The sequence below is a fragment of the Scyliorhinus torazame genome, chromosome 8, assembly GCF_047496885.1.
Source record: "Scyliorhinus torazame isolate Kashiwa2021f chromosome 8, sScyTor2.1, whole genome shotgun sequence".
NCBI lineage: Eukaryota > Metazoa > Chordata > Chondrichthyes > Carcharhiniformes > Scyliorhinidae > Scyliorhinus > Scyliorhinus torazame.
The window spans coordinates 208,274,853-208,298,094 of NC_092714.1; the positions used below are offsets into that span (position 1 = coordinate 208,274,853).

The 23,242-nt window shown below is 49.9% G+C and overlaps 1 protein-coding gene across 3 annotated transcripts in view; it reads left to right on the forward strand.

Annotated features, from left to right (window-relative positions):
• nfatc2a (nuclear factor of activated T cells 2a) overlaps positions 1–23,242 on the forward strand; it is a 246,738-nt gene that overhangs the window by 112,410 nt on the left and 111,086 nt on the right. For all 3 annotated transcript variants that reach the window (XM_072514718.1, XM_072514715.1, XM_072514716.1), the window contains exons 5-6: positions 2,650–2,822; positions 19,388–19,528. In XM_072514718.1, the coding sequence (XP_072370819.1) occupies positions 2,650–2,822; positions 19,388–19,528 (314 nt within the window). The remainder of the gene's footprint in view (positions 1–2,649; positions 2,823–19,387; positions 19,529–23,242) is intronic.

Sequence of the window (23,242 nt, forward strand, 5' to 3'; positions counted from 1 at the left end):
TGTTTTTGCCAAATCTAACAGTCTGCTTTTAGTCTCTGTCCGTAAGGCACTGCGTGTGACCGTATCCACCCCCCAAAACTTCAGAGCCTCTGAAAGAGCCATTGTTCACAACATACTCCCCACTTAAACTAGAATACCACACCTGAAAAGCAAGCACAATATGCTCACCCCTCATTGTCTTTAAGTTCACTAAGCCAAACCAACAGATCGACTTTTATCCCCCTCGAGCCCCCAATTTGTTATGGGCCAGGGTTTAGAGAACCCCAAAGTGTGTTATTGAGTTCACCTGACCCACAACCTTTACTAGATTGTGGTATGGGGAGCACACAGCCCACTCTACAGGTGTGGCACAACAGAAATGGAAAAGTATTTTTTAAAGCAAAACAATGTTTATTCTATGAACTCAAGTTAACTTTTTAAAAATATACAGTGAACATCTTAGCAACCATCAATTCAAATACAACCCCCAAAGAATACAACACAAAGTAATCCTTAAGCTGTCCCTTTAACATCCATAAGACTTTTAACAAAAACTTTAAACAGAAGCATATCAGGTTAAAGTCACTACTGAGAGCAGTTATTAGTTTTAAATCACCAAAGGATCAATTTACAGTCTTTAGATTACAGGGAGAGAGACTCACACACCTTCTGGCTGTGACTGCAGCTATCCAGCTCTGAAAACGAAACTAAAACACACCCTGCAGCAAACAGCCTAAAATGAAAGTTAAAAGGTGACAGACAGCCCAGCTGAACCCACAGTCTGACATCACTGATAAACACCCATTTCTTAAAGGTACATTTCTTAAACACCCATTTCTTAAAGGTACTGTCACATGACGCCTATTGAAAATGAAGATAGAGGAACATCTGAGGCTGGAAGGTGGACCACCGTCCAGGACAGTGAATCTAGAATGTCCACCTGCAGATATTCCCTGCATGCACTACTGTGGTGTCCTGGAGTCCAGGGTTGCCGGCAGCCTCCATCCTGAACTCTGGAGGCAGTCCCAGCCATTGTTCAGGTGTGTCCTGACAGCTGCCCACCATGTTGTTCCAGATGCGTTTCGCACTGGTTATGTTTCCACCCAGCGCCACTGAGAATCGGGCATGCCTTGTCGGACATTCATCGCATCCAATTGTGAGTTTCACACTGGCATCCAGCTGGTTTCCTGATCTGCCGTGGCACGCACCAGTGGAAGATCCAGCTGGAAATTCATGCTGGCACAAAACCAGGTTTTGGCCCTTCCGTCGAAATCCTCCCCCCCCCCCCCCCACTCGTAATTAAACCCACCAGGTTTAATTATTGGCAGAACCGTCTGGATGTTCACACTGGTGGGACTGTATGGCCCTACCTACAGCGCACCCCTGCCGCGAATTTCCCAGCGCCAAGGTTGCATTCAACGGGAATCCCTTTTACAACAGTGGGACTAGACGATCCCGCCGCTGGCCAATGGCAGTCCACCTCTGCAGCAGGTCACTCCCGTCCTACATTTCTGTTTAGAATGCTCGACCAGACCATCCTTTACCCTTACCATTCCTTAACTGCATAAGAATGGACAAAACAGGAAAGAGTACAAATTCATGACATGTTTGCCATTATATAGGTTTGTTTTCACTTATTCATCATTAATGATCTGATGATTACATTGGGGTAAAGTTTTAGCTTTGGGTGCAATTGGCGATTGGAACACAATTTGCGTGTAAAATTACACCGGATTTCTGAATTGAAAATTTTTTGGTTAAATGTGTGCTTAAACCATTTCATCAAACATAATTTCCAATGACTAGCACAATCAGGCAGCATTTTGGAACATTTTTTCTTGCATTAGAAAATATTCCTTGATATATTTATGTGCGAACCTGGTGCATATTGAATAATACAATTGAAACTGGGTTAATCACAAACATAAGCCTTTTTGATAAAACTATTTAGACCGCCACCTGTGATGAACCCGAATTTAAATAATTGAAAATGGCTTAAAAAAGTTAGAGAGAACCAATTTCTGGTTTCGTTGGTGTTCAGTAGTCAGTTTTTGTTTTCATTTGAAAAGCTTTTAAAGGTGCATATCTATTGCTGTTGTGGCACTTTATAAATGCTTAATTTTAAGAGCCTCCTTGAAGATTCGCCAATGAGTCTAATTAGCGAAAATGCGGCACGGTGATTATTTCAATATGAGATGACATTGTCAGTTTTGTGGGCAAGGCCAGCATCTAGACCACCCTTTCTTTAAAACGGTGCAAACGATCACCAAAAACTTGATTTGTGTTTGAGAGTTAATTTGCGACTGAAATCCCTTGATCTTTTGCACTGTTTCTGCAGGTTTTTGGCGAATTTTGCGGCATGGAAACAACATAACTTCATAGCATCTCCAGGTCATTAAGCTCGACTTGAAAATTACATTCCTGCAGTTAATAATGAATGAGCTGTCACTAAATGGTTTATTTTTGGATAGGTGAAATGCAGGCCAGCACATGGTCATCTGGTTGACAATTAACCTGTTCCCAATCTCCGATGTGCTGTGAATTTGCTGGTTTGTGCTGTGAATTTGCTGGTTATCAGTCAAGTTAATCGTGCATAGGCAAAAATAACGATGGCAAATGAATTAATTGTATTTTCACGTTGTGTAACCCAATACGCTTTTTTTTTCATAGGATTGACTGTGCTGGGATCTTGAAGCTGAGAAATGCTGACATTGAACTGAGGAAAGGGGAGACGGACATTGGCAGGAAGAATACCAGAGTGAGGCTTGTTTTTCGGGTACACATTCCTCAAGCCAATGGCAGGGCTCTCTCACTGCAGGCTGCTTCCAGCCCCATTGAATGCTGTAAGTTTTCTTTTACTGTTAAGTCCATTGGATGCATAAAAACAATTGTTTTTAATAATTAATCATACACACACACCTGCGTGTTTCTCAAGGCAGGGCACTATTCACTGGTGGCAGGAATTCTCTGCTCCCGCCTTTGTCAATGGGAATTCCCATTAAGCCACCCCATGCCACTGGGAAACCCCGCAGGCGGGGGTGCGCTGCCAGCGAGAGGAGAGATTTTTTGCCGTCAGCAAAATCCGGCCCTTATAGCCAAATGTGGACCAGCATTGGTATAGCGTGATGAAGCTGAAGCATTATTTATTGTAAAATATAGTGACGGCATCCACAACTTGTATATCTCAGCTGAGATTGCCCAGAGTCATGGGACCCCATCAATGTTGAAAACACTAAATATAGTAGTGGGAGTTAGGTGATATCACATTTCAAATCTGAAAGAATAAAACAAATTACTGTGGATGCCGGAATCTGAAACAAAAACAGAACGTGCTGGACAATCCAGCAGGTGCTGAGACAGCATCTGTGGAGAGAGAAGGGAGCTAACGTTTCGAGTCTAGATGACCCTTCATCAAAGCTAGAGAGAACTGGAAAAAGAGTCAGATTTATACTGTTTTGGCAGCTGGGAGGAGGGGGCTTGTTGGGGAGGGGAGTGGGGCATGGCACAGTATGCCTGGATCGAGGGCCAATAATAGATGGAGATTGACAAAGGTGCCATGGACAAAAAGGGAATGCAAATGGTGGTGATAATGACTAAAAAGGGTGCTGATGGTGGCACATGAAGAGATCAGAAGGTGTCACTATCAGCACATTTCTGGGTCATTATCATCACCTTTCTCTTTGTCTTTTTGTCCACGATATCTTTGTTAATCTCCACCTATTGCTGGCCCTCTACCCAGCTCCATGCTCCCCCAACCCCCCCACAACAGTATAAATCTCATGCTATTTCCAACACTCTCTAGCTTTGACAAAAGAATCACCCAGACTCAAAATGTTAGCTCCGTTCTCTCTCCATCTGCTGAGATTGTCCAGTATATTCTGTTTTTGTTTCAAATCAGAATAACTGGTTTAGCTACAAAAAATATTAGTAAATTGCTTCTGCATTAAATTCAGTTGATTGAGGCTACTTGAGGTAATGAAACTGTTATATGCCAATCATATTACATTGAGTTACATCAAGATTACAGTGCAGAAACAGACCATTGGCCCAAATGATTGATGCCAGCTTTTATGCTGCACATGAGTCTTTCCCTAGTGTTAGATGAAGAGTGCTTCAGCATATTATCCTATTCCTTTTCCCATCATATGTTTATCAGGTGTAGCCTTAAATACTTGTTGCCTCAATTAGTCCTTGTTGTAGTCCATTAACATTCTACCACTTGTTAGGTAAAGAGGTTTCTCCTGATTTTCTTACTTGATTTATTAGTTGCTGTCTTCTATTTATAATATGCATTTTGTTGCCCCACAAGTGGAAACATTGGTCGGTATTTAATGGAGGCGATGAGTGTCTTGCCCACTGGCTGGTGAGCTGCTGAGAGCTCTGTGTTGCCTCTTTTAGGAAAGGCCAGTTCTATTATGGGCCACTCAGGCACTAAAACGGACAGCATCAGGCGTTCCCTGGGATTCTTTGTCCAAAGCTGGAAGTCCCGCCCTCCGAGACCTGTCAGCAAAGTAGAATCTGGCAGCTCTGTTAAGCAGCAGTGTCACCTGGGAGACATGGCTGCTCATGGCATGACATCCGCACATGGCCTAGTATTATTGCTGGATGTCAGCCCACAGCTAAGTGATGGTGGGTGCAGGTCGCTAGGTGGGATGCGCGATCAACAGTAAGTGGCAGGAGGTGTCTTTCAGGAAACTTCCCCTGTCACTTCCCAATTCTGAGTTCCTCAATCAAGAACTGAATGACCCCCCACCCCCCCCTACCACCCCACCCCCAGGAGCCCACAAGCAACTCCGCGCAGGTTTGCTTGTCATACTCATCGCATGGTGTGCTCCACACCTGTACGTAGGGCGCCAATTGGCAGTGGAGTGTGAAGTCAATCCATGGCCTTCCTGCCACATTCTTAATTGGGGTGGAGGCAAGGTCTCCACCTGCCACCTTCCTGCCTAATTAAATGCCTCCCACCAACAATCGTACCACAGGCAGGGCATTAAATTCCATCCATTTCTTTCCCTGGCTAGAAATTCAAACTTCCAGTAAATAGCTGAAAGAATGACACAACCAGGTTTAACAAAACATTATCTTTGTAGGTAACTTATACTTTAAACCACAGGATAGAATTGCCCGCCACTTATTTCTTATTTTCAACACAATTGAAAAATCACACTTCACAGCTACGCATTACACAATCCTTTAAGTAAACATACAATTCTCCCAGAAGCTGTCCAAAATAATTTTTAGTTCCAATGGTTTATTTCTTTCCTTTCCCATTCTCAGCTTGGTAACCCCAAAGCTGTCCATCGCAGTGAGAGTCTTACTGAAAATCCTCCCTCTCTTGCAAGCTAGGTGAATCTTCCAGCTTCATTTAAACTCCTCACAAATTTGATATCTTCAGTTTAAGCACAGCCTGCCGCCTGCATTCTGGTGCTGTCAACCATTGGGACTTCTGGCCTCTATCTACCCTCTCTTTCCCTGAACACTGGCAGCCTAACCTGTCTATGATACTCAGTGATATTTCAGGAAAGCCTGTAGCCTAGGGCGAAATTATCCGGAAACGGCACGATGTCCGCCGGCTGGCGCCCAAAACGGCGCAAATCAGACGGGCATCGCGCCGCATCTTTGGGGGCCGAGCCCCAACCTTGAGGGGCTAAGTCGGCGCCGGACAAATTTCCGCCCCTCCAGCTGGCGGAAAAGGCCTTTGGTGCCCCGCCAGCTGGCGCGGAAATGACATCTCGGGGCGGCGCATGCACGGGGAGCGTCAGCGGCCGCTGACAGCTTCCCACGCATGCGCAGTGGAGGGAGTCTCTTCCGCCTCTGCCATGGTGGAGACGGAAGGGAAAGAGTGCCCCCATGGCACAGGACTGCCCGCGGATCGGTGGGCCCCGATCAAGGGCCAGGCCACTGTGGGAGCACCCCCCCCAGGGCCAGATCGCCCCGCGCCCCCCCCCCCCAGGACCCCGGAGCCCGCCCGCGCCGCCTTGTCCCGCCGGTAAGGTAGGTGGTCTAATTTACGCCGGCGGGACAGGCATTTTAGCGGCGGGACTTCGGCCCACCCGGGCCGGAGAATCGAGCGGGGGGCGCGATTCCCGCCCCCCGCCGAATCTCCGGTGCCGGAGAATTCGACAACCGACGGGGGCGGGATTCATGCCAGCCCCCGACGATTCTCCGACCCGGCGGAGGGTCGGAGAATTTTGCCCCTGATGTCACAGTGACTTCCTATCTCAAAGCTGATCACCATGGCAACGTGATGGCAGCATGGTGGCGCAGTGGGTTAGCATTGCTACCTCACGACGCCGAGGTCCCAGGCTCGATCCCGGCTCTGGATCACTGTCCGTGTGGAGTTTGCATATTCTCCCCGTGTTTGCATGGGTTTCGCCCCCACAACCCAAAGATGTGCAGGCTAGGTGGATTGGTCACGTTAAATTGCCCCTTAATTGGAAACAATGAATTGGGTACTCTAAATTTATTTTAAAATACCATGGCAATGTGAATCACTGGTGCCCTATAACCATGATGCGCAATCAATTACTCTCAAGACAATGTGAGTCATAACTAATAGGCTTTAATCTGCTAGAACTATTCCCCAGCAGCTTCGATACAGAAAGTGAAGGCTGCTGGGATGGCATTGGTTCTTATACTCCGCCTCTCAGGGTGGAGCTGTGTACATCAGCCAATGGTAGACTCCTGGGTCTAACCAATGGTCATCCACCTCTCAGGTACCGCAATACCTGGTATCACCACATTCACCCCCTGTTAAAAAAAGAGCCCGGCGGGGTGATGGCCAGCGTTAATGTCGCCTTTCGCATGGTAGGACCAGGTATTGAGGTGCCGTGATGTTGAGGGTAATAGCAAAGTGTTCATGGTGCAGCAGTCAGTCGATCGGGTGGCCTGGTCGTCCTCCTGGAGCGTCTGGCCTTCGGTGGTGATCCTGATGGGGGTCCCGGCGGTTGCGATTCGGGGAACGTGGTGTCGTCCCCCCAGGCAGCTTCGTCACCCCTAGGCGGCGCTGTTGGGGCGAAAAGTGGGCGGGACGGGGGGGGGGGGGGGCGCCTGTAGGGGGCGTCGGCGCTTGTTCGGGCCGAGGCTGGGGCGGCGGGAGTACTGACCCTCCGGTCAGGTGTTGCGGGGAGGGTGGGGGTGGGGGCACTGGTGCGGGGGCGCGTGGGGCTCTTGCGGGCGCCAGGTCCCGAAGGGAGACCGTGTCTTGGCGGCCATCCGGGAACGCTATATAGGCGTACTGGGGGTTGGCGTGCAGCAGGTGGACCCTCTCGACCAACGGGTCCGACTTGTGCGCCCTCACATGTTCCTGACGCAGGATGGGTCCGGGTGTCGCTAGCCAGGTTGGGAGCGAGGTCCCGGAGGAGGACTTCCTGGGGAAAACAAGGAGACGTTCATGAGGTGTCTGATTTGTGGTAGTACAAAGCAGCGACCGGGAGGACTTCCTGCCAGTGGGAGACTGTGAGATTCCTGGACCACAGGGCCAGCAGGACGGTCTTCCAGACCGTTCCGTTCTCCCTCTCTACCTGCCCGTTTCCCCGGGGGTTGTAACTGGTCCTCCTGCTCGAGGCAATGCCTTTGCTGAGCAGGAATTGACGCAGTTCGTCACTCATAAAGGAGGACCCCCTATCACTGTGAATGTACGTGGGGAAACCGAACAGTGTAAAGATACACTGGAGGGCTTTGATGACGGTGGTTGTGGTCATGTCTGGGCAGGGGATGGCGAATGGGAACCGGGAGTACTCGTCAATCACGTTCAGGAAGTACGTGTTGCAGTCGGTGGAGGGGAGGGGTCCTTTGAAGTCCATGCTGAGGCATTCAAAGAGACGGGAAGCCTTTATCAGATGCGTTTTCTCTGGCCGGTAGTATTGCGGTTTGCACTCCGCGCAGATTTGGCCGTCCCTGGTGACGGACCTGACCTCCTCGATGGAGTAGGGCAGGTTGCGTGTCTTGATAAAATGACAGAGACGAGTGACCCCCGGGTGGCAGAGGTCCTCGTGGAGGGATCGGAGGCGGTCCACTTGTGCGGTGGCACAAGTGCCGCGGGACAGGGCATCAGGAGGCTCGTTCAGCTTCCCGGGACGGTACAAGATCTCGTAATTGTAGGTGGAAAGTTCGATCCTCCACCGCAAGATCTTGTCGTTCTTAATCTTGCCCCGCTGCGCATTATCGAACATGAAAGCAACCGACCGTTGGTCCGTGAGGAGAGTGAATCTCCTGCCGGCCAGGTAATGCCTTCAGTGTCGCACAGCTTCTACTATGGCCTGGGCCTCCTTTTCGACCGAGGAGTGGCGGATTTCGGAAGCATGGAGAGTGCGGGAGAAGAAAGCCACGGGCCTGCCCGCATGGTTGAGGGTGGCCGCCAGAGCTACGTCGGACGCATCGCTCTCGACCTGGAAGAGGAGGGACTCGTCGATGGCACGCAACACGGCTTTAGCAATGTCTGCCTTGATGCGGCAGAAGGCCTGGTGGGCCTCTGTCGACAGGGGGAAGGTTGTGGACAGGATCAGGGGTCGAGCCTTGTCGGCGTAATTGGGGACCCACTGTGCATAATAGCTGAAGGAACCAAGGCAGCGCTTTAGGGCCTTGGGGCAGTGAGGGAGGGGGAACTTCATGATGGGCGCATGCGCTCAGGGTCGGGGCCTATGACTCCACTTTGCACTACGTAGCCCAGAATGGCTAGACGGTCGGTGCTAAACACGCATTTATCCTTATTGTAAGTCAGGTTAAGGATATTCGCGGTCTGGAGAAATTTTCAGAGATTGGTGTCGTGGTCCTGCTGGTCATGGCCGCAGATGGTGACGTTATCGAGATACGGGAACGTTGCGCGTAAGCCGTACCGGTCAACCATTCGGTCCATCTCTCGTTGGAAGACCGAGACCCCGTTCGTAACACCGAAGGGGACCCTTAAAAACTGATAGAGCCGCCCATCTGCTTCGAAGGCAGTGTACTGGCGGTCACCATGACGGAAGGGTAGCTGGTGGTAGGTAGACTTGAGATCCGCCTTGGAGAAACCCTGGTATTGCGCAATCCTGTTCACCAGGTCAGCTATACGGGGGGAGAGGGTACGCATCCAGCTGCGTAAACCTGTTGATGGTCTGGCTGTAGTCAATGACCATCCTGTGTTTCTCTTCCGGTCTTCGCCACCACTACTTGAGCCCTCCAGGGGCTGTTGCTCGCTTCGATGACCCCTTCCCTCAGCAGCCTTTGGACCTCTGACCTGATGAAGGTCCGGTCCTGGGTACTGTACCGTCTGCTCCTGGTGGCGACGGGTTTGCAATCCGGGGTGAGGTTCACAAACAGGGAGGGCGGGTCGACCTTCAGGGTCGCGAGTCCACAGACAGTAAGGGGGGGTATAGGGCCGCCAAATTTAAAGGTCAGGCTTTGCAAATGGCACTGGAAATCCAGCCCAAGGACGGTGGATGCGCAGAGGTGCGGCAGGACGTACAGGCGGAAATTGTGGAATTCCTTGGACAGTGAGGTTCGCGAGGCAGAACCCCTTTATCTCCACCGCGTGTGACCCGGGGGCCAGGGAGATCCTCTGGTTTACGGGATGGGTGACAAGAGAACAGCGCCTTACCGTGTCGGGGCAAACAAAGCTCTCCGTGCTCCCGGAGTCGATCAAGTACGATGTCACGTGGCCGTTGATGGAGATCGTCGTTGTAGCTTTCGCAAGCGTCCGGGGCCGACTCTGGTCCAGAGTCACCGAGGCCAGCTGCAGTAGTGGAGAGTTCGAGTTCTGGTCGGGCAGCGTGTAGTCGGCTGTGCTGGGGGCCTGAGGTCCCATCCAAGATGGCGTCAGCCATGGGTCTCACATGGCGTCTGGGGACAAAGAAGATGGCGGCAGCGTAGGCCAAAATGGCGGCGCCTACACGTCCGGCGTGGTGTCCGGGGGGCAAAATGGCCATGGCCGTGGGTCGCACGCGGCCTGAGGATAGGGGGGTGGCGGTGGGCTTTGGAGGGCCGGGGCCTGAAAGGGGGGCTGCCAATAGTCGCTGGAGACCGCGGCCATGGCGCGGGCCTGGCAGACCCCGACATAGTGGCCCTTCTTGCCGCACCCTTTGAGGTGGCGGTGCGGGCCGGGCAGCACGGGCGGGGATGATTCGCCTGCCCGCAGACGAAACAGCGTTGTCCGGCGGCGGTAGCGGGCCGTCTCGCCGCGCAGGCTTGCAGGGTCAGGGGGAAGGTCTGAGGGGCTGCCGCAGAGGGGTGCCATGCAGCCCAGCGGGCCGCCGCGCATCCAGGAGCAAAAGCCAGCGCGTTTTTATACGCAACGTCCATGGACCCCGCCAGGGCCCGTGCCTCAGTCAGTCCAAGAGTGTCCATTTCTAGGAGCCTGCGGCGGATGTCGGGGGAAGTCATATCTGCCATGAAAGCATCCCTGATCAAAAGTTCCGTGTGCTCGTTCTCCGAAACTGGCGGGCAGCCACAGTTTCGGCCCAGCACCAGCAGCGCCCGGTAGAAGTCTTCCAACGTTTCCTCGGGGCTTTGCCTCCTAGTCGCCAGCAGGTATGACCTGGTTTACAGGGCGGATATAGTGTCCTTCTAGCAGTTCGATCGCCGCAGCATAATTCTCCGCCTCCTCGATCAGAGGGTAGATCCCAGGGCTGACCCACGAGCGTAGAAGGTGCATTTTTTGTCTATCCGTGGGGGTGTCGGCGGCCGTGTCGAGGTAGCCTTTAAAGCACACCAGCCAATGTTTGATGATAGCAGCAGAGTTGTCCGCATGGGCGCTGAGCTGAAGGCACTCTGGTTTGATACGGAGATCCATCCCTTCACTGAAGTTGTAGCAGATTAAATTGATGGGCAATCAATTACTCTCAAGACAAGGTGAGTCATAACTAATAGGCTTTAATCTGCTAGAACTATTCCGCAGCAGCTTCGATACAGAAAGTGAAGGCTGCTGGGATGGCATCGGTTCTTGTACTCCGCCTCTCAGGGCGGAGCTATGTACATCAGCCAATGGTAGACTCCTGGGTCTAGCCAATGGCCATCCACCTCTCAGATACCGCAATACCCGGTATCACCACAAACCACATAGAGGATAACCTTTTTAAAAAATATATATATTTATTCAAATTTTTCAACAAATTTTTAACAAATCCCCCCCCCCAACAAAAAGAAAGAACCAAGAACACAACAATCAGAAATTATACATTGGATTTCCCCCATATACAATAACCCCCCATTTAACATTTAAAAACACAAATAGGGAACCCCCCCCCCCCCCTTCACCCAAATGCCACCCCAAAAGAACCCCCCCCTCCCTCCCCTCTCCCCCCCCCCCCCCCCCCACCCTTGGGCTGCTGCTGCTGCTGACGTCCTCCTAATGCTCCACGAGATAGTCTAGGAACGGTTGCCACCGCCTGAGGAACCCCTGCACAGACCCTCGCAAGGCAAACTTTACCCTCTCCAGCTTGATGAACCCTGCCATGGCATTGATCCAAGCTTCCACACTCGGGGGCTTCGCATCTTTCCATAGTAGCAAAATCCTCCGCTGGGTTACCAGGGACGCAAAGGCCAGAATGGCGGCCTCTTTGCCTCCTACACTCCCGGCTCGTCCGATACCCCAAATAATGCCAATCCCCAGCTCGGCTTGACCCGGGCATTCACCACCTTGGACATAGTCCTCGCAAAACCCCTCCAAAACCCATCCAGCGCCGGGCACGACCAGAACATATGGACGTGATTTGCCGGGCTCCCCGAGCACCTCCCACATCTGCACTCCACCCCAAAGAACCTACTCAACCTCGCGCCTGTCATATGCGCTCTGTGAGTAACTTTAAACTGTATTAGGCTGAGCCTGGCGCAAGAGGAGGAAGAATTAACCCTACTCAGGGCATCAGCCCACAGACCCTCATCTATCTCCTCCCCAAGCTCCTCCTCCCACTTGCCCTTTAACTCCTCCACCGAGGCCTCCTCCTCTTCCTTCAGCTCCTGGTATATCGCCAAAACCTTGCCTTCTCCAACCCATACACCCGAAATCACCCTGTCCTGAATCCCACGTGCCGGAAGCAGCGGGAATTCCCTCACCTGCCGCCCTCACTTGCATTTACCTGAAAGCGTTTCCCGGGGTTAGCCCAAACTTCTCCTCCAGTGCCCCTAGGCTCACAAACGTCCCATCGATGAACAGGTCCCCCATTCTTCTAATCCCTGCCCGATGCCAGCTCCGAAACCCCCCATCGATCCTTCCCGGGATGAACCGATGATTCTCCCGAATCGGTGACCAAACCAAGGCTCCCACCTCGCCCCTGTGTCGCCTCCACTACCCCCAGATCTTCAGAGTCGCCGCCACCACCGGACCCGTGGTGTACCTTGTCGGCGAGAGCGGTAACGGTGCTGTCACCAGCGCCCTCAGGCTCGTGCCCACACAGGACGCCATCTCTTGCCTCTTCCACGCTGTCTCCTCTCCCTCCATTACCCACTTACGGATCATCGCCACATTGGCAGCCCAATAATAGCCACACAAATTCGGCAGCGCTAGCACCCCCTCGTCCCTGCTACGCTCCAGAAACACTCTCTTCACCTTCGGTACCTTATTCGCCCACACAAATCCTATGATGCTCCTGCTTACCGGTTTGAAAAAGGCCTTGGGGATCAAAATGGGAAGGCACTGGAACACAAGGAGAAACCTCGGGAGGACCGTCATTTTGACCGACTGCACCCTACCCGCTAGTGAGAGTGGCAGCATATCCCATCTTTTAAAATCCTCCTCCATCTGCTCCACCAATCACGCCAAATTGAGCTTTTGCAGGGCCCCCCAACTCCTAGCTACTTGGATCCCTAGGTACCAAAAGCTCCTTTCCGCCCACTTCAGCGGTAGCTCGTCTATCCCCCTTCCCTGGCCCCCTGAATGCACCACAAAGAGCTCACTCTTCCCTACGTTGAGTTTATACCCCAAAAAGTCCCCAAACTCCCTAAGGATCCGCATGACCGCCGCCATCCCCTCCACTGGATCCGCAACATACAACAACAGGTCATCGGCGTACAACGACACCCGGTGTTCCTCTCCCCCCCGGACCACTCCCCTCCATTTCCTGGACTCCCTCAGTGCCATGGGCAGCAGCTCAATTGCCAGTGCAAACAACAAGGGGGGGATAAGGGGCCGCGTTCCCCCGGTACAGCCGAAAGTACTCCGACCTCCGCCAGTTCGTAGCCACACTCGCCACTGGGGCTCTATATAGCAGCCTGACCCAACTGATGAACCCCTCCCCAAACCCAAACCTCCGCAACACTTCCCAAAGATACTCCCACTCCACCCGATCAAAGGCCTTCTCCGCGTCCATAGCTGCCACTACCTCCACTTCCCCCTCCACCGAGAGCATCATAATTACATTGAGGAGCCTCCGCATATTTGTATTTAGCTGCCTACCCTTCACAAATCCCGTCTGGTCATCATGAATCACTCCCGGGACACAGTCCTCAATTCTCATAGCCAGCACCTTCTCCAGCAACTTACCGTCAACATTGAGGAGCGAGATTGGTCTATACGACCCACATTTCAATGGATCCTTGTCCCGCTTCAAGATCAAAGAGATCAGCGCCCTGGACATTGTCGGGGGCAAGGTCCCCCCCCTCCCTCGTCTTATTAAAAGTCCTCACTAGCAACGGGCCCAGCAGGTCCACATATTTCCTGTAAAATTCAACCGGGAACCCATCCGGCCCCGGGGCCTTCCCCGCCTGCATGCTCCCCAATCTTTTAACCAGCTCCTCCAGCCCAATCGGCACCCCCAAACCAGCCACCACCTCCTCCTCCACCCTCGGGAACCTCAGCTGATCCAGGAATCGTCGCATCCCCTCACCCCCGCTGGGGGCTCAGACCTGTACAGATCCCCATAGAAGTCCCTAAATACCTTGTTTATTCTCACCGCACTCCGCACCGTATTCCTCCCTCTACCCTTGACTCCACCAATCTCCCTCGCAGCCTCCATCTTCTGAAGCTGATGTGCCAGCATCCGACTCGCCTTCTCCCCAGACTCATACGCCGCCCCCTGCACTTTCCTCCACTGTGCCTCTGATTTCCCCGTGGTCAACAGGTCGAATTGCGTCTGGAGGTTCCGTCGCTCCCTAAGTAGCCCCTCCTCGGGGGCCTCTGCATACCTCCTGTCCACCCTTAAAATCTCCCCCACCAACCTCTCCCACTCCCTCCCCTCTCCTCCCTGTGGGCCCTAATGGAGATTAGCTCTCCCCTGACCACCGCCTTCAATGCCTCCCAGACTACCGCCACCTGCACCTCCCCGTTGTCGTTGGCCTCCAAGTATCTTTCAATACACTCCCGCACCCGCCCGCACACCCCCTCATCCGCCAACAGTCCCACATCGAGGCGCCACAGCGGGCACTGGTCCCTCTCCTACCCCAACTCCAGCTCCACCCAATGCGGGGCGTGGTCCAAGATGGCGATGGCCGAATATTCCATTCCCTCCACTTTCGGGATTAGCGCCCTACTCAAAATGAAAAAGTCTATCTGGGAGTAGGCTCTATGGACGTGGGAAAAGAAGGAAAATTCCCTGGCCAGCGGCCTGACAAACTTCCATGGATCCACTCCCCCCATCTGGTCCATAATCCCCCTGAGCACCTTGGCAGCAGTCGGCCTCTTACCCGTCCTGGACCTAGAACGGTCCAGTGCTGAGTCCAGCACCGTGTTGAAGTCCCCCCCCACATTATTAAGCTTCCTACCTCCAGATCCGGAATCCGACCCAGCATGCGTTTCATAGATCCGGCATCATCCCAATTCGGGGCATATACGTTCACCAGTACCACCCGCACCCCCTGCAACTTACCACTCACCATCACATATCGACCTCCATTATCCACTACAATATTCAGTGCCTCGAACGACACCCGCTTCCCCACCAGTATTGCAACCCCTCTGTTCTTCGCATCCAGCCCTGAATGAAAGACCTGCCCTACCCATCCCTTTCTCAGCCTAACCTGATCTGCGACCTTCAGACATGTCTCCTGGAGCATAACCACGTCTGCCTTCAGTCCCTTTAAGTGCGCGAACACCCAGGCCCTCTTGACTGGCCCGTCCAGGCCCCTCACTTTCCAAGTTATCAGCCGGATCGGGGGGGGCTACTGCCCCCGCCCCCCCCCCCCTGCCGACTAGCCATCTCCTTTTCCAGGCCAGCCACGTGCCCGTGCCTCCCGCACCCTCCAGTCCCCCAGGCGGCGGACTCACGCCCCAACTACCTCTCCTACTTCCAGCTCCCCTTTGGCCAATGCAGCAGCACCCCAGTCCCCCCCCCTCTCCCCCTCCCCCCCGCTAGATCCTCATCTAGCCATTTTGCTCCCCCCATGAAACTCCCGTAAGTCAGCTGACTCCTGCTGAGCCCGGCCTCTCCTGCCATTCCATCGACCCCCCAGCGTGAGAATTCCCCCACCCCTTGGCAGTCAGTGTGCGCTCCTATCCAGCACCGCCCTCCCCCCGGCCCCACCCCCATCCTTCCCTAACGCGGGAAAAAAGCCCGCGCTTTCCTGAGCCGGCCCTGCCCCCTTTGGCGCAGCTCCTTTTTGCGGCCTTACCCCAACTCCACATCCCCGGGCCTCCACCCCCCCTCTTCCTCCGCGGGGCCCTGCCCCTCCAACACCGACGCCCACACTCTCCCACAGCCCCCACATCAAATCCATTCACCCATCCCCACCCAGCACCAAAACAAAAAGAACATTCCCCAAACGCAGTAAACACAGTAAACATCCCCCCACGACAAACCCTCAGTTTGAGTCCAACTTTTCAGTCTGGATAAAGTTCCATGCCTCATCAGGAGTTTCAAAATAGTGGTGCCGATCTTGGAACGTGACCCACAATCGCGCTGGTTGCAGCATTCCGAACTTCACCCCCTTCCGATGGAGCACCACGTTAGCCCGGTTAAAACCAGTCCTCTTCTTAGCCACCTCCGCATTCCAGTCCTGGTAAATTCGGATTTCCGTGTTCTCCCACCTGCTGCTTCGCTCTTTTTTGGCCCATCTCAGGACACACTCTCTGTCGGGAAAGCTCCCGCGCCCATCAGCGAATTGAGCATCGTGCTCATATGCCCTGGCATCGGGTCCCTCCACTCCTTCAGGGCGACCCAGAATCCGAAGATTCTTCCTCCTCGACCTATTCTCCAGGTCCTCAAATTTTTCCACCCACCTCTTGTGCAGCACCTCGTGCGCCTCCACCTTCACCGCCAGGCCCAAGATCTCATCCTCGTTCTCCGAGGCTTTTTGCCGCACCTCCCGGATCGCCGCCACTTGGGCCTTCTGGGTCTCCACAAGCTTCTCAATCGCCGCCTTCATTGGCGCCAGCATTTCTGTCCTCAGCTCCTCAAAGCAGCGTTTAAGAAACTCCTGCTGCTCCTGCGACCACTGCGCCAATGCTGCTTGGTCTCCACCCGCCGCCATCTTGTTTTTCCTCCCTCGCATTTTCCGCTGCACCAGGATCACTTTTTTGACCGCTCCACTCCTGGACCAATCCATATACTGTCAGGGGGACCTTGCTGTTACCTTCCCACACTGGAAGCCGTCGAACAATTGCCGTTGGGGCCCCTCTGAAGAGCCCAAAAATCCCTTCCCGGCGTGAGCTGCCGAACGTGCGACCTACCTAGGCATAGCCGCAACCGGAAGTCCCATAGAGGATAACCTTAAGAGCCCAACTCTCTTTCATCTGGGAGCTAAATCGACTGTTTAAAGCACAAGTGTTCACAACCTGGCATTCTCAACACTTTTCTGAGGTTTTGGAAACCCACAGTCTATCCGCTGTTACCATGCAGGTACTATTGTGTAAAATTGCTTAAAAACCTGCCATTCTGAATTTTTACAGCACTAAATGGATTGCAACACAGAATTATGAATTCCATTGTAGTCTGTCTGAAATGCAAACTTATTGCTTTGGATTTTGTGACATTTTAAGAGATTCCTATAGAATGACTAGGAAGGTCTGGGTTGTATGAAGGTTGCATATTTAAGAACATTTGCATAACATCAAAGGTAAAATTTAATTTGTTTTGGCATTATTGTAGAAAAAGCCACTTGCTGTCATAAATCAAATCCAAATTTTAAGACCCTGGGCAGGATTCACCTGAAGAATTTCTATGTCCAGTTTTGGGCATGTTTGGCAGGATGCTTCTCGATGGCTGCAGTGCCGAGAATGATCCCGATATTCAATCGCCATTGGCAGTGCCAACCTGGCACCCAGGCACCTCGTCACTGCAAGCCTGGAGCCCAGGCAGTGCCCCAGGCACCCTGGTCATGCCACCTGGGCACTCTGATAGTGCCACCCAGACAACCTAGCAGAACCCAGGTGGCACTATCAGGATGCCAGAATGGCAGTGCCTGGGTGCCGAGGTAATGCCAGGGTACTACCCTGTCCTGGGCTCTAATGGCCTGCGAGACCCCCCCCCTCTGAGGTGCCAGCATGCCTGGTCCATGTTTGTGGAGAGCAGTGATAAACGGTACCCCGTTGAGGCCTCGCAGGTGCGGCCTTTGACTCCTGGGTACTGGGTGCATACGACGTCCGGGTATTTAAATGTGTCTAATGGCTTGTTCAAATATCATTATCTGGATCATGCCCATCAATGGCGTGATCCAGATCGCGCCGGGCATAGCGAGTCGGGTGACTAGCGATCGGCGCGGCACAAAGCTCGATTTGGGCGTCTTGCGGGATTCTGCTGGCCGGGCGCAACGCGTTCGCTGAATCGTACTCCTATCTGCTTTGATTCTTCAGTTTACACCATGTAAATGTCTCTGCCAGGAGCCTCATCTTTTACAATTACACCTCTTCGACAGCACAAACTAATGACATTTATTTTCTGTCTTCGTAACAATTTCATCATGAAAAAATAAACATCAACAATGCAATCATTGACATAAGTTGACCTAACAAATATGCACACAACGTGTAAACCTTTTATAACTTTCAGCAAAATGAACGTTCCGTTTGGACTAAAAAGCGTATTTTGAGGGCAGATGCCTCTCAGTTCTCCTTGTGACGCCTATGTGGAAATTGTCTATCTATAATTTTACATCGTTGGATTGAACATGGCATCATAATAAAAGGCTCTTTTAACAATGCTTTGCTGAAGTGCATGTGATGGGTTCCTGATTTAACACAGTACACCATGACTGAGCCCAACTGCTCAACAGAATATTCAAAAGGCAACATTTGCAGCCAGCAAGAGGGTATTAAATAGGCTCCGCTTAACTCCAGCTGCAGCAGACTGTTCATTTCAATTTTCCTCCCTGTCTTCTATAGAAAATGTCTTGTGCTGAAATCACCTCAGAGAGAACTGTCAACTCTCTTCTATTTAAATTCATTGTTTGTATTTCTCGTACAAAGTGCATCCTTCACTCACTTGATTAGGTTATTTTTCGTTTGTTAAACAAATATGTTTCTATGATCCTATGATGTTCTATGTTAAATTTATAAAGTGGAATTCAAAAAGTACATTGGCATTGGCAAATGACCTATTGTACTAAGGTACTGATGAAAATAGCACAAGAAGATCAGTATTTGTTAATGGAATCCTCCATCAAGTGAACTTGTGGCAGGCTTCTGGAAAGGTGTTGATTTTATTCTGGCCATGGAGAAAGGGATGAAGGGCCACACAGGTAACTAAAACAATTGAATATTTGCTCAACTCCAATTTCTTTGTTGAGGTGAACCTGGTCGTTCTGTCAATTGTATTGGTCCCTCAGCTTAGCTGAAATGTAAAGGGAAATACAATCACAAAATAAGGCTTTTTTTGCAGTATCTCTCGCAAGTGTTAAATAATCGTACCTTTTGCATCGTTTCATGAATCCAGTGTGACCAGCATCAGTAATTTGAGTGTATTTAAAGTTGTAGGTGAATTACTATCATACAAAGATACATTTTATAAAACTGAGCTAGCTTGTACAAATTGCACTTCTTAAAAAAAAGCCCAGCTATGAGCTGCAGTATTTCTTGGAGACTAAATCATCTGCAGTGTCTTGCTTGCAAGAAAAGAACAAATCTTTAGTTATGTTAAATATCTGATCACTCAGTCTGCATTTCCTATATTACAAGTGACTACACTTCAACAGAACTTCAATAATGGGTTGTGAAGCATTTTGGCTTGAGACAAGGAGTTGAAAGGTGCTACATTAATGCATCTCTAGTGCCCACATCATTTTGTGGAAAGTCTTTTCAACTTTTTTTGAGGGTCACCATGTTATTTACACCATGCTTATATGAAAATCCAGGCTCAAAACCATGTGTCATTATGAACCTGTAGTCTGGGTGTGTTCTCCACAACTAAACAAGTTGATTTATCAGGTGCAATATTGTTGCAAGGGCGTCTTCAATGATCTAGGCACAAATGGACAAAGAATTGGAATCTGCTGGAACAGTCCAGTGTATTTTTGAATTATCAGCAGTGTCTTTCTGTATTGAGTATGGTTTGTTTTATTGCTCCAGCTCAGAGATCTGCACATGAATTGCCAATGGTGGAAAAGCAGAGCACAGACAACTGTTTTGTTACGGGTGGACAACGAATGATCCTCACTGGTCAAAACTTTACGACCGAGTCAAAGGTTCTTTTCACAGAGAAGACTCCAGGTGAGTCATGTTTGTCAATTGAAACTGGAAGTGAATTGTATTGTTGATGAGGTGGGAGGTCGTTCTTTGTTTTGTGTCCTGTCGGTTATTAATTGATGGATGGCATTCCAATGAACTGGATGCAACCTTTGTTCCATGTCAGGACCAATAATGGCACAACCATTCTTTTCAGGTGCAGTTTAGGTTGTATGAAGCACAGAGTTTTTCCTACATTGCTCTGTTCTAGGAACTCAACCATTTATCTTAGGATCACACTTGCACTGTTCCAGTGTCGATGCACTTCCCTGATATCTCTCTGAATAAAGTGTCCACATACTTTGATGGTAATTCTAGACAATGATATTATATTTATTATATATTAGTCTGAAGTTGTTGTCAAACATTTCATTTTAAAATATTTCTGTGTGCATATCAAGATTATTGATCAACGAATGGAAGATCTCCATACCCAGTCAGGTAACTTGTTCACATAGAGCACTCCTAGATTGGGATAAAGAAAATATTATTTGATGTGAAGGAAAGCTTTGTATACAATGTACCAGAAACATGCCTATCTTCAAGCTCAGATGTTTCTCCATGGGCAGAATTTAATGTTTGTGACAGGGGTCTTTCCTGTTAACGGGGAACTGGTGGGAGTCTCATGTTGCCTCCGTTATGTGTCCATAAGGCAATAAAGAGCCAACGTCGGACCTTCCCCAGGTTGAAGGACCTCGGGGACAGAAATCACAGCCCATTAAGGGTGTCAGACAAGCAGAAGCTGGGAGCTCTCCATTAACTGTCAATTCCACTGGGAGTAGTGACAGCTGTGGGCAATGGATCCACCAGAAGCCCAAGATTAACAAGAGAGCCCAGGCTAAAGATGAGTGAAGGCAGGATGGGGGTCGTGGGGTGGGGAACACTGGCGGAAGGTTGAAGGTAAGGGCAGTGGGTGGCTCTGCCCACTGCCTTTACCTTCAAGTATTAATTGTACATTCAAAATATCTTCCACCATAAAGACTGATGCAAGATATCTCTTTAATTCCTCTGCCATTTCCTTGTTCCCCATAACTATCTCCCCAGATTCATTTCTAAGGGGTTACTTTGACCTTCCTCTTTCTCTTGTCACCCTGCAAGGGAAAGAAGATATTGGTAGGAGTAGTGTATAGACACCAAACAGTAGCTACACTGTAGGATAGGGTATAAATCAATAAATAATAGGAGCATGTAAAAATAATAAAGCAAGAATTATGGGTGACTTTAATCTTTATGTCGATTGGGTTAATAAAGTTGGAAAGGGTGGCTCCGGCAATAAATTCATAGAGTGGATTAGAAATAGTTTCCTCGGCAACATGCCATGGAGCCAACCAGGGAGCAAGCTATCTTGGATCTGATATGCGTAATGAGGCAAATTTAATAAATGATCAGAGAATAAAAGATCCCCTCGGAAGTAATGATCATAACATGATAGAATTTAATATTCAGTTTGAGAGTGAGAAACTTGGTTCAGTAACAACTGTGTTCAACTTGAATAAAGGGGACTACAATGAAATGAAAATAGAGTGAGATAAAGTGGACTGGGCAGATAGATTAGCAGGAAAAACAAGCAGCGGCAGACATTTAAGGAGGTAACTCATGACTCTTAGCAAAAATATATCCCAATAAGGAGGAAAGAGTCTCAGGGAGGGATAAACCAACCATGGCTAACCAAGGAAGTTCAGGAGAGTATTAAGCTGAAAGAAAAAGCATATAAGGAGGCAAAAGTCAGTGATAGCCCCAAACATTGGGATTAATTCCAAATCCAGCAAAGGAAGACTAAAAAGAAAATAAAGCAAGGAATATAAAAACTGAAAATTGGAGCTTCTTTAAATATATAAAAAGGAAGAGAAAGGTCAAAGTGACCCCTTAGAAAATGAATCTGGGGAGATAGTTATGGGGAACAAGGAAATGGCAGAGGAATTAAAGAGATATCTTGCATCAGTCTTTATGGTGGAAGATATTTCAAATGTACAATTAATACTAAAGAATATGGGGTTAAATTAAATACCAGCACTAGAGAAGCAGTACTAGACAACTAATGAGGGTGAAGGCAGATAAGTTCCCTGTCTTTGATGGCTTGCATCCTCGGATCCTAAAAGAAGTAATTACAGAGATAGTCGATGCATTGGTTGTAATTTTCCAAAAATCCTTGGATTCTGGAGAAGTACTGGACGATTGGAAACCTACCAATGTGACACCTCTATTCAAAAAGGGAGGACGTGTCAAAAGACGGTTGCCTATAGGCCAATTAGCATAACATCTATTGTTGGAAAAATGTTGGAATCAATTATTAAGGAAGTAATAGCAACACATTTGGAAAAACATAATCTAAACAAACAGGGTCAGCATGGCTTCTTGAAAGGGAAATCGTGTCTCAATAATTTATTAAGGTTTTGAGGAATTCTCAACCCGAGTGGATAGAGGGGGACCAGTAGATGTGTTGTATTTAGACTTCCAGAAGGCGTTCCTCACAAAAGGTTAAGTCATAAGATAAAAGCCCAGGGTGTTGGAGGTAGTATATTATCCTGGATAGAGATTTGGCTAATGGGCAGGAAACAACGAGTGGGGATAAGGGGTTCTTTTTAAGATTGACGACCAGTAACCAGTGGTGTTCCACAAGGATCAATGCCAGGACCGCAACTGTTCACAATAGATATTGATGGCTCAGAAGAAAGAAGCGAATGTACTGTAGCCAAATTTGAAGACGTTACAAAAATAGGTGGAAAGGCAAGTTGCGAGACGGATATATAAAACTTGCAAAGAGATATTGATAGGGTAAGTAAGTGGACAAAAAGTTGGCAAATGAAGTATAATGTGGGAAAATGTAAAATTATTCATTTGGAAGGGAGGACAAAAGAACAGTATTATTTAAATGTAGGACAACTGCATAAAAGCTGTAACACAAAGGGACTTGGGGGTACATGCGCATGAAACACAGAAAGCTAGCACACAGGTGCAGCAGGTAATCTGGAAGGCTCATGGAATGTTAGCCCTTATTTCAAGGGAGTTGAAGTATAAGAGTAGGGAAGTCTTGCTGCAACCATACAATGTACTGGTGAGACCACTTCTGGAGTACTGACTAGTTTTGGTCCCCTTATCAAGATATAGGACGGGATTCTCCAATCCCCCAGTCAAGTGTTTCTCGATGGCATGCCGTTCGCTAGCAGCAGGATTCTCTCTTCCCGCCGCTTGTCAATGGTATTTCCCATTGAAGCCACCCCACGTCATTGGAAAATCTGCGGGTGGGTGTGCACTGCTAGCGGGAGAACAGAATCCCAACAGCTGGAGAATTCTGCCCATCATTTCATTGGAGGCGGTTCAGATAAGGTTCACTTGGATAAACCCGTATGGAGCGATTATCTTATAAGCAAAGATTAAACTGGTTGGGACTCTACTCATTGGAATTTAGAAGAATGAGAGGTGATCTCATTGAAACATGTAAGATTCTTCAGGGGCTTGACAGGGTAAATGCTGAGAAGATGTTTCCCCTCATCGGAGAGGGGAATACCAGAGGGATTGCTCTCAGAATATAGGGGTGCCAATTTTAGACTGAGATAAGGAGGAATATCTTCCTCAGAGGATTGTGAGTCTTTGGAACTCCTTGCCAAAGAGAGCTGTGAGGCAGCGTCCTTGTGTATATTTAAGATTCAGATAGATGGATTCTTGAACAGTAAGGGAATCGAGGGTTACACGGAATGG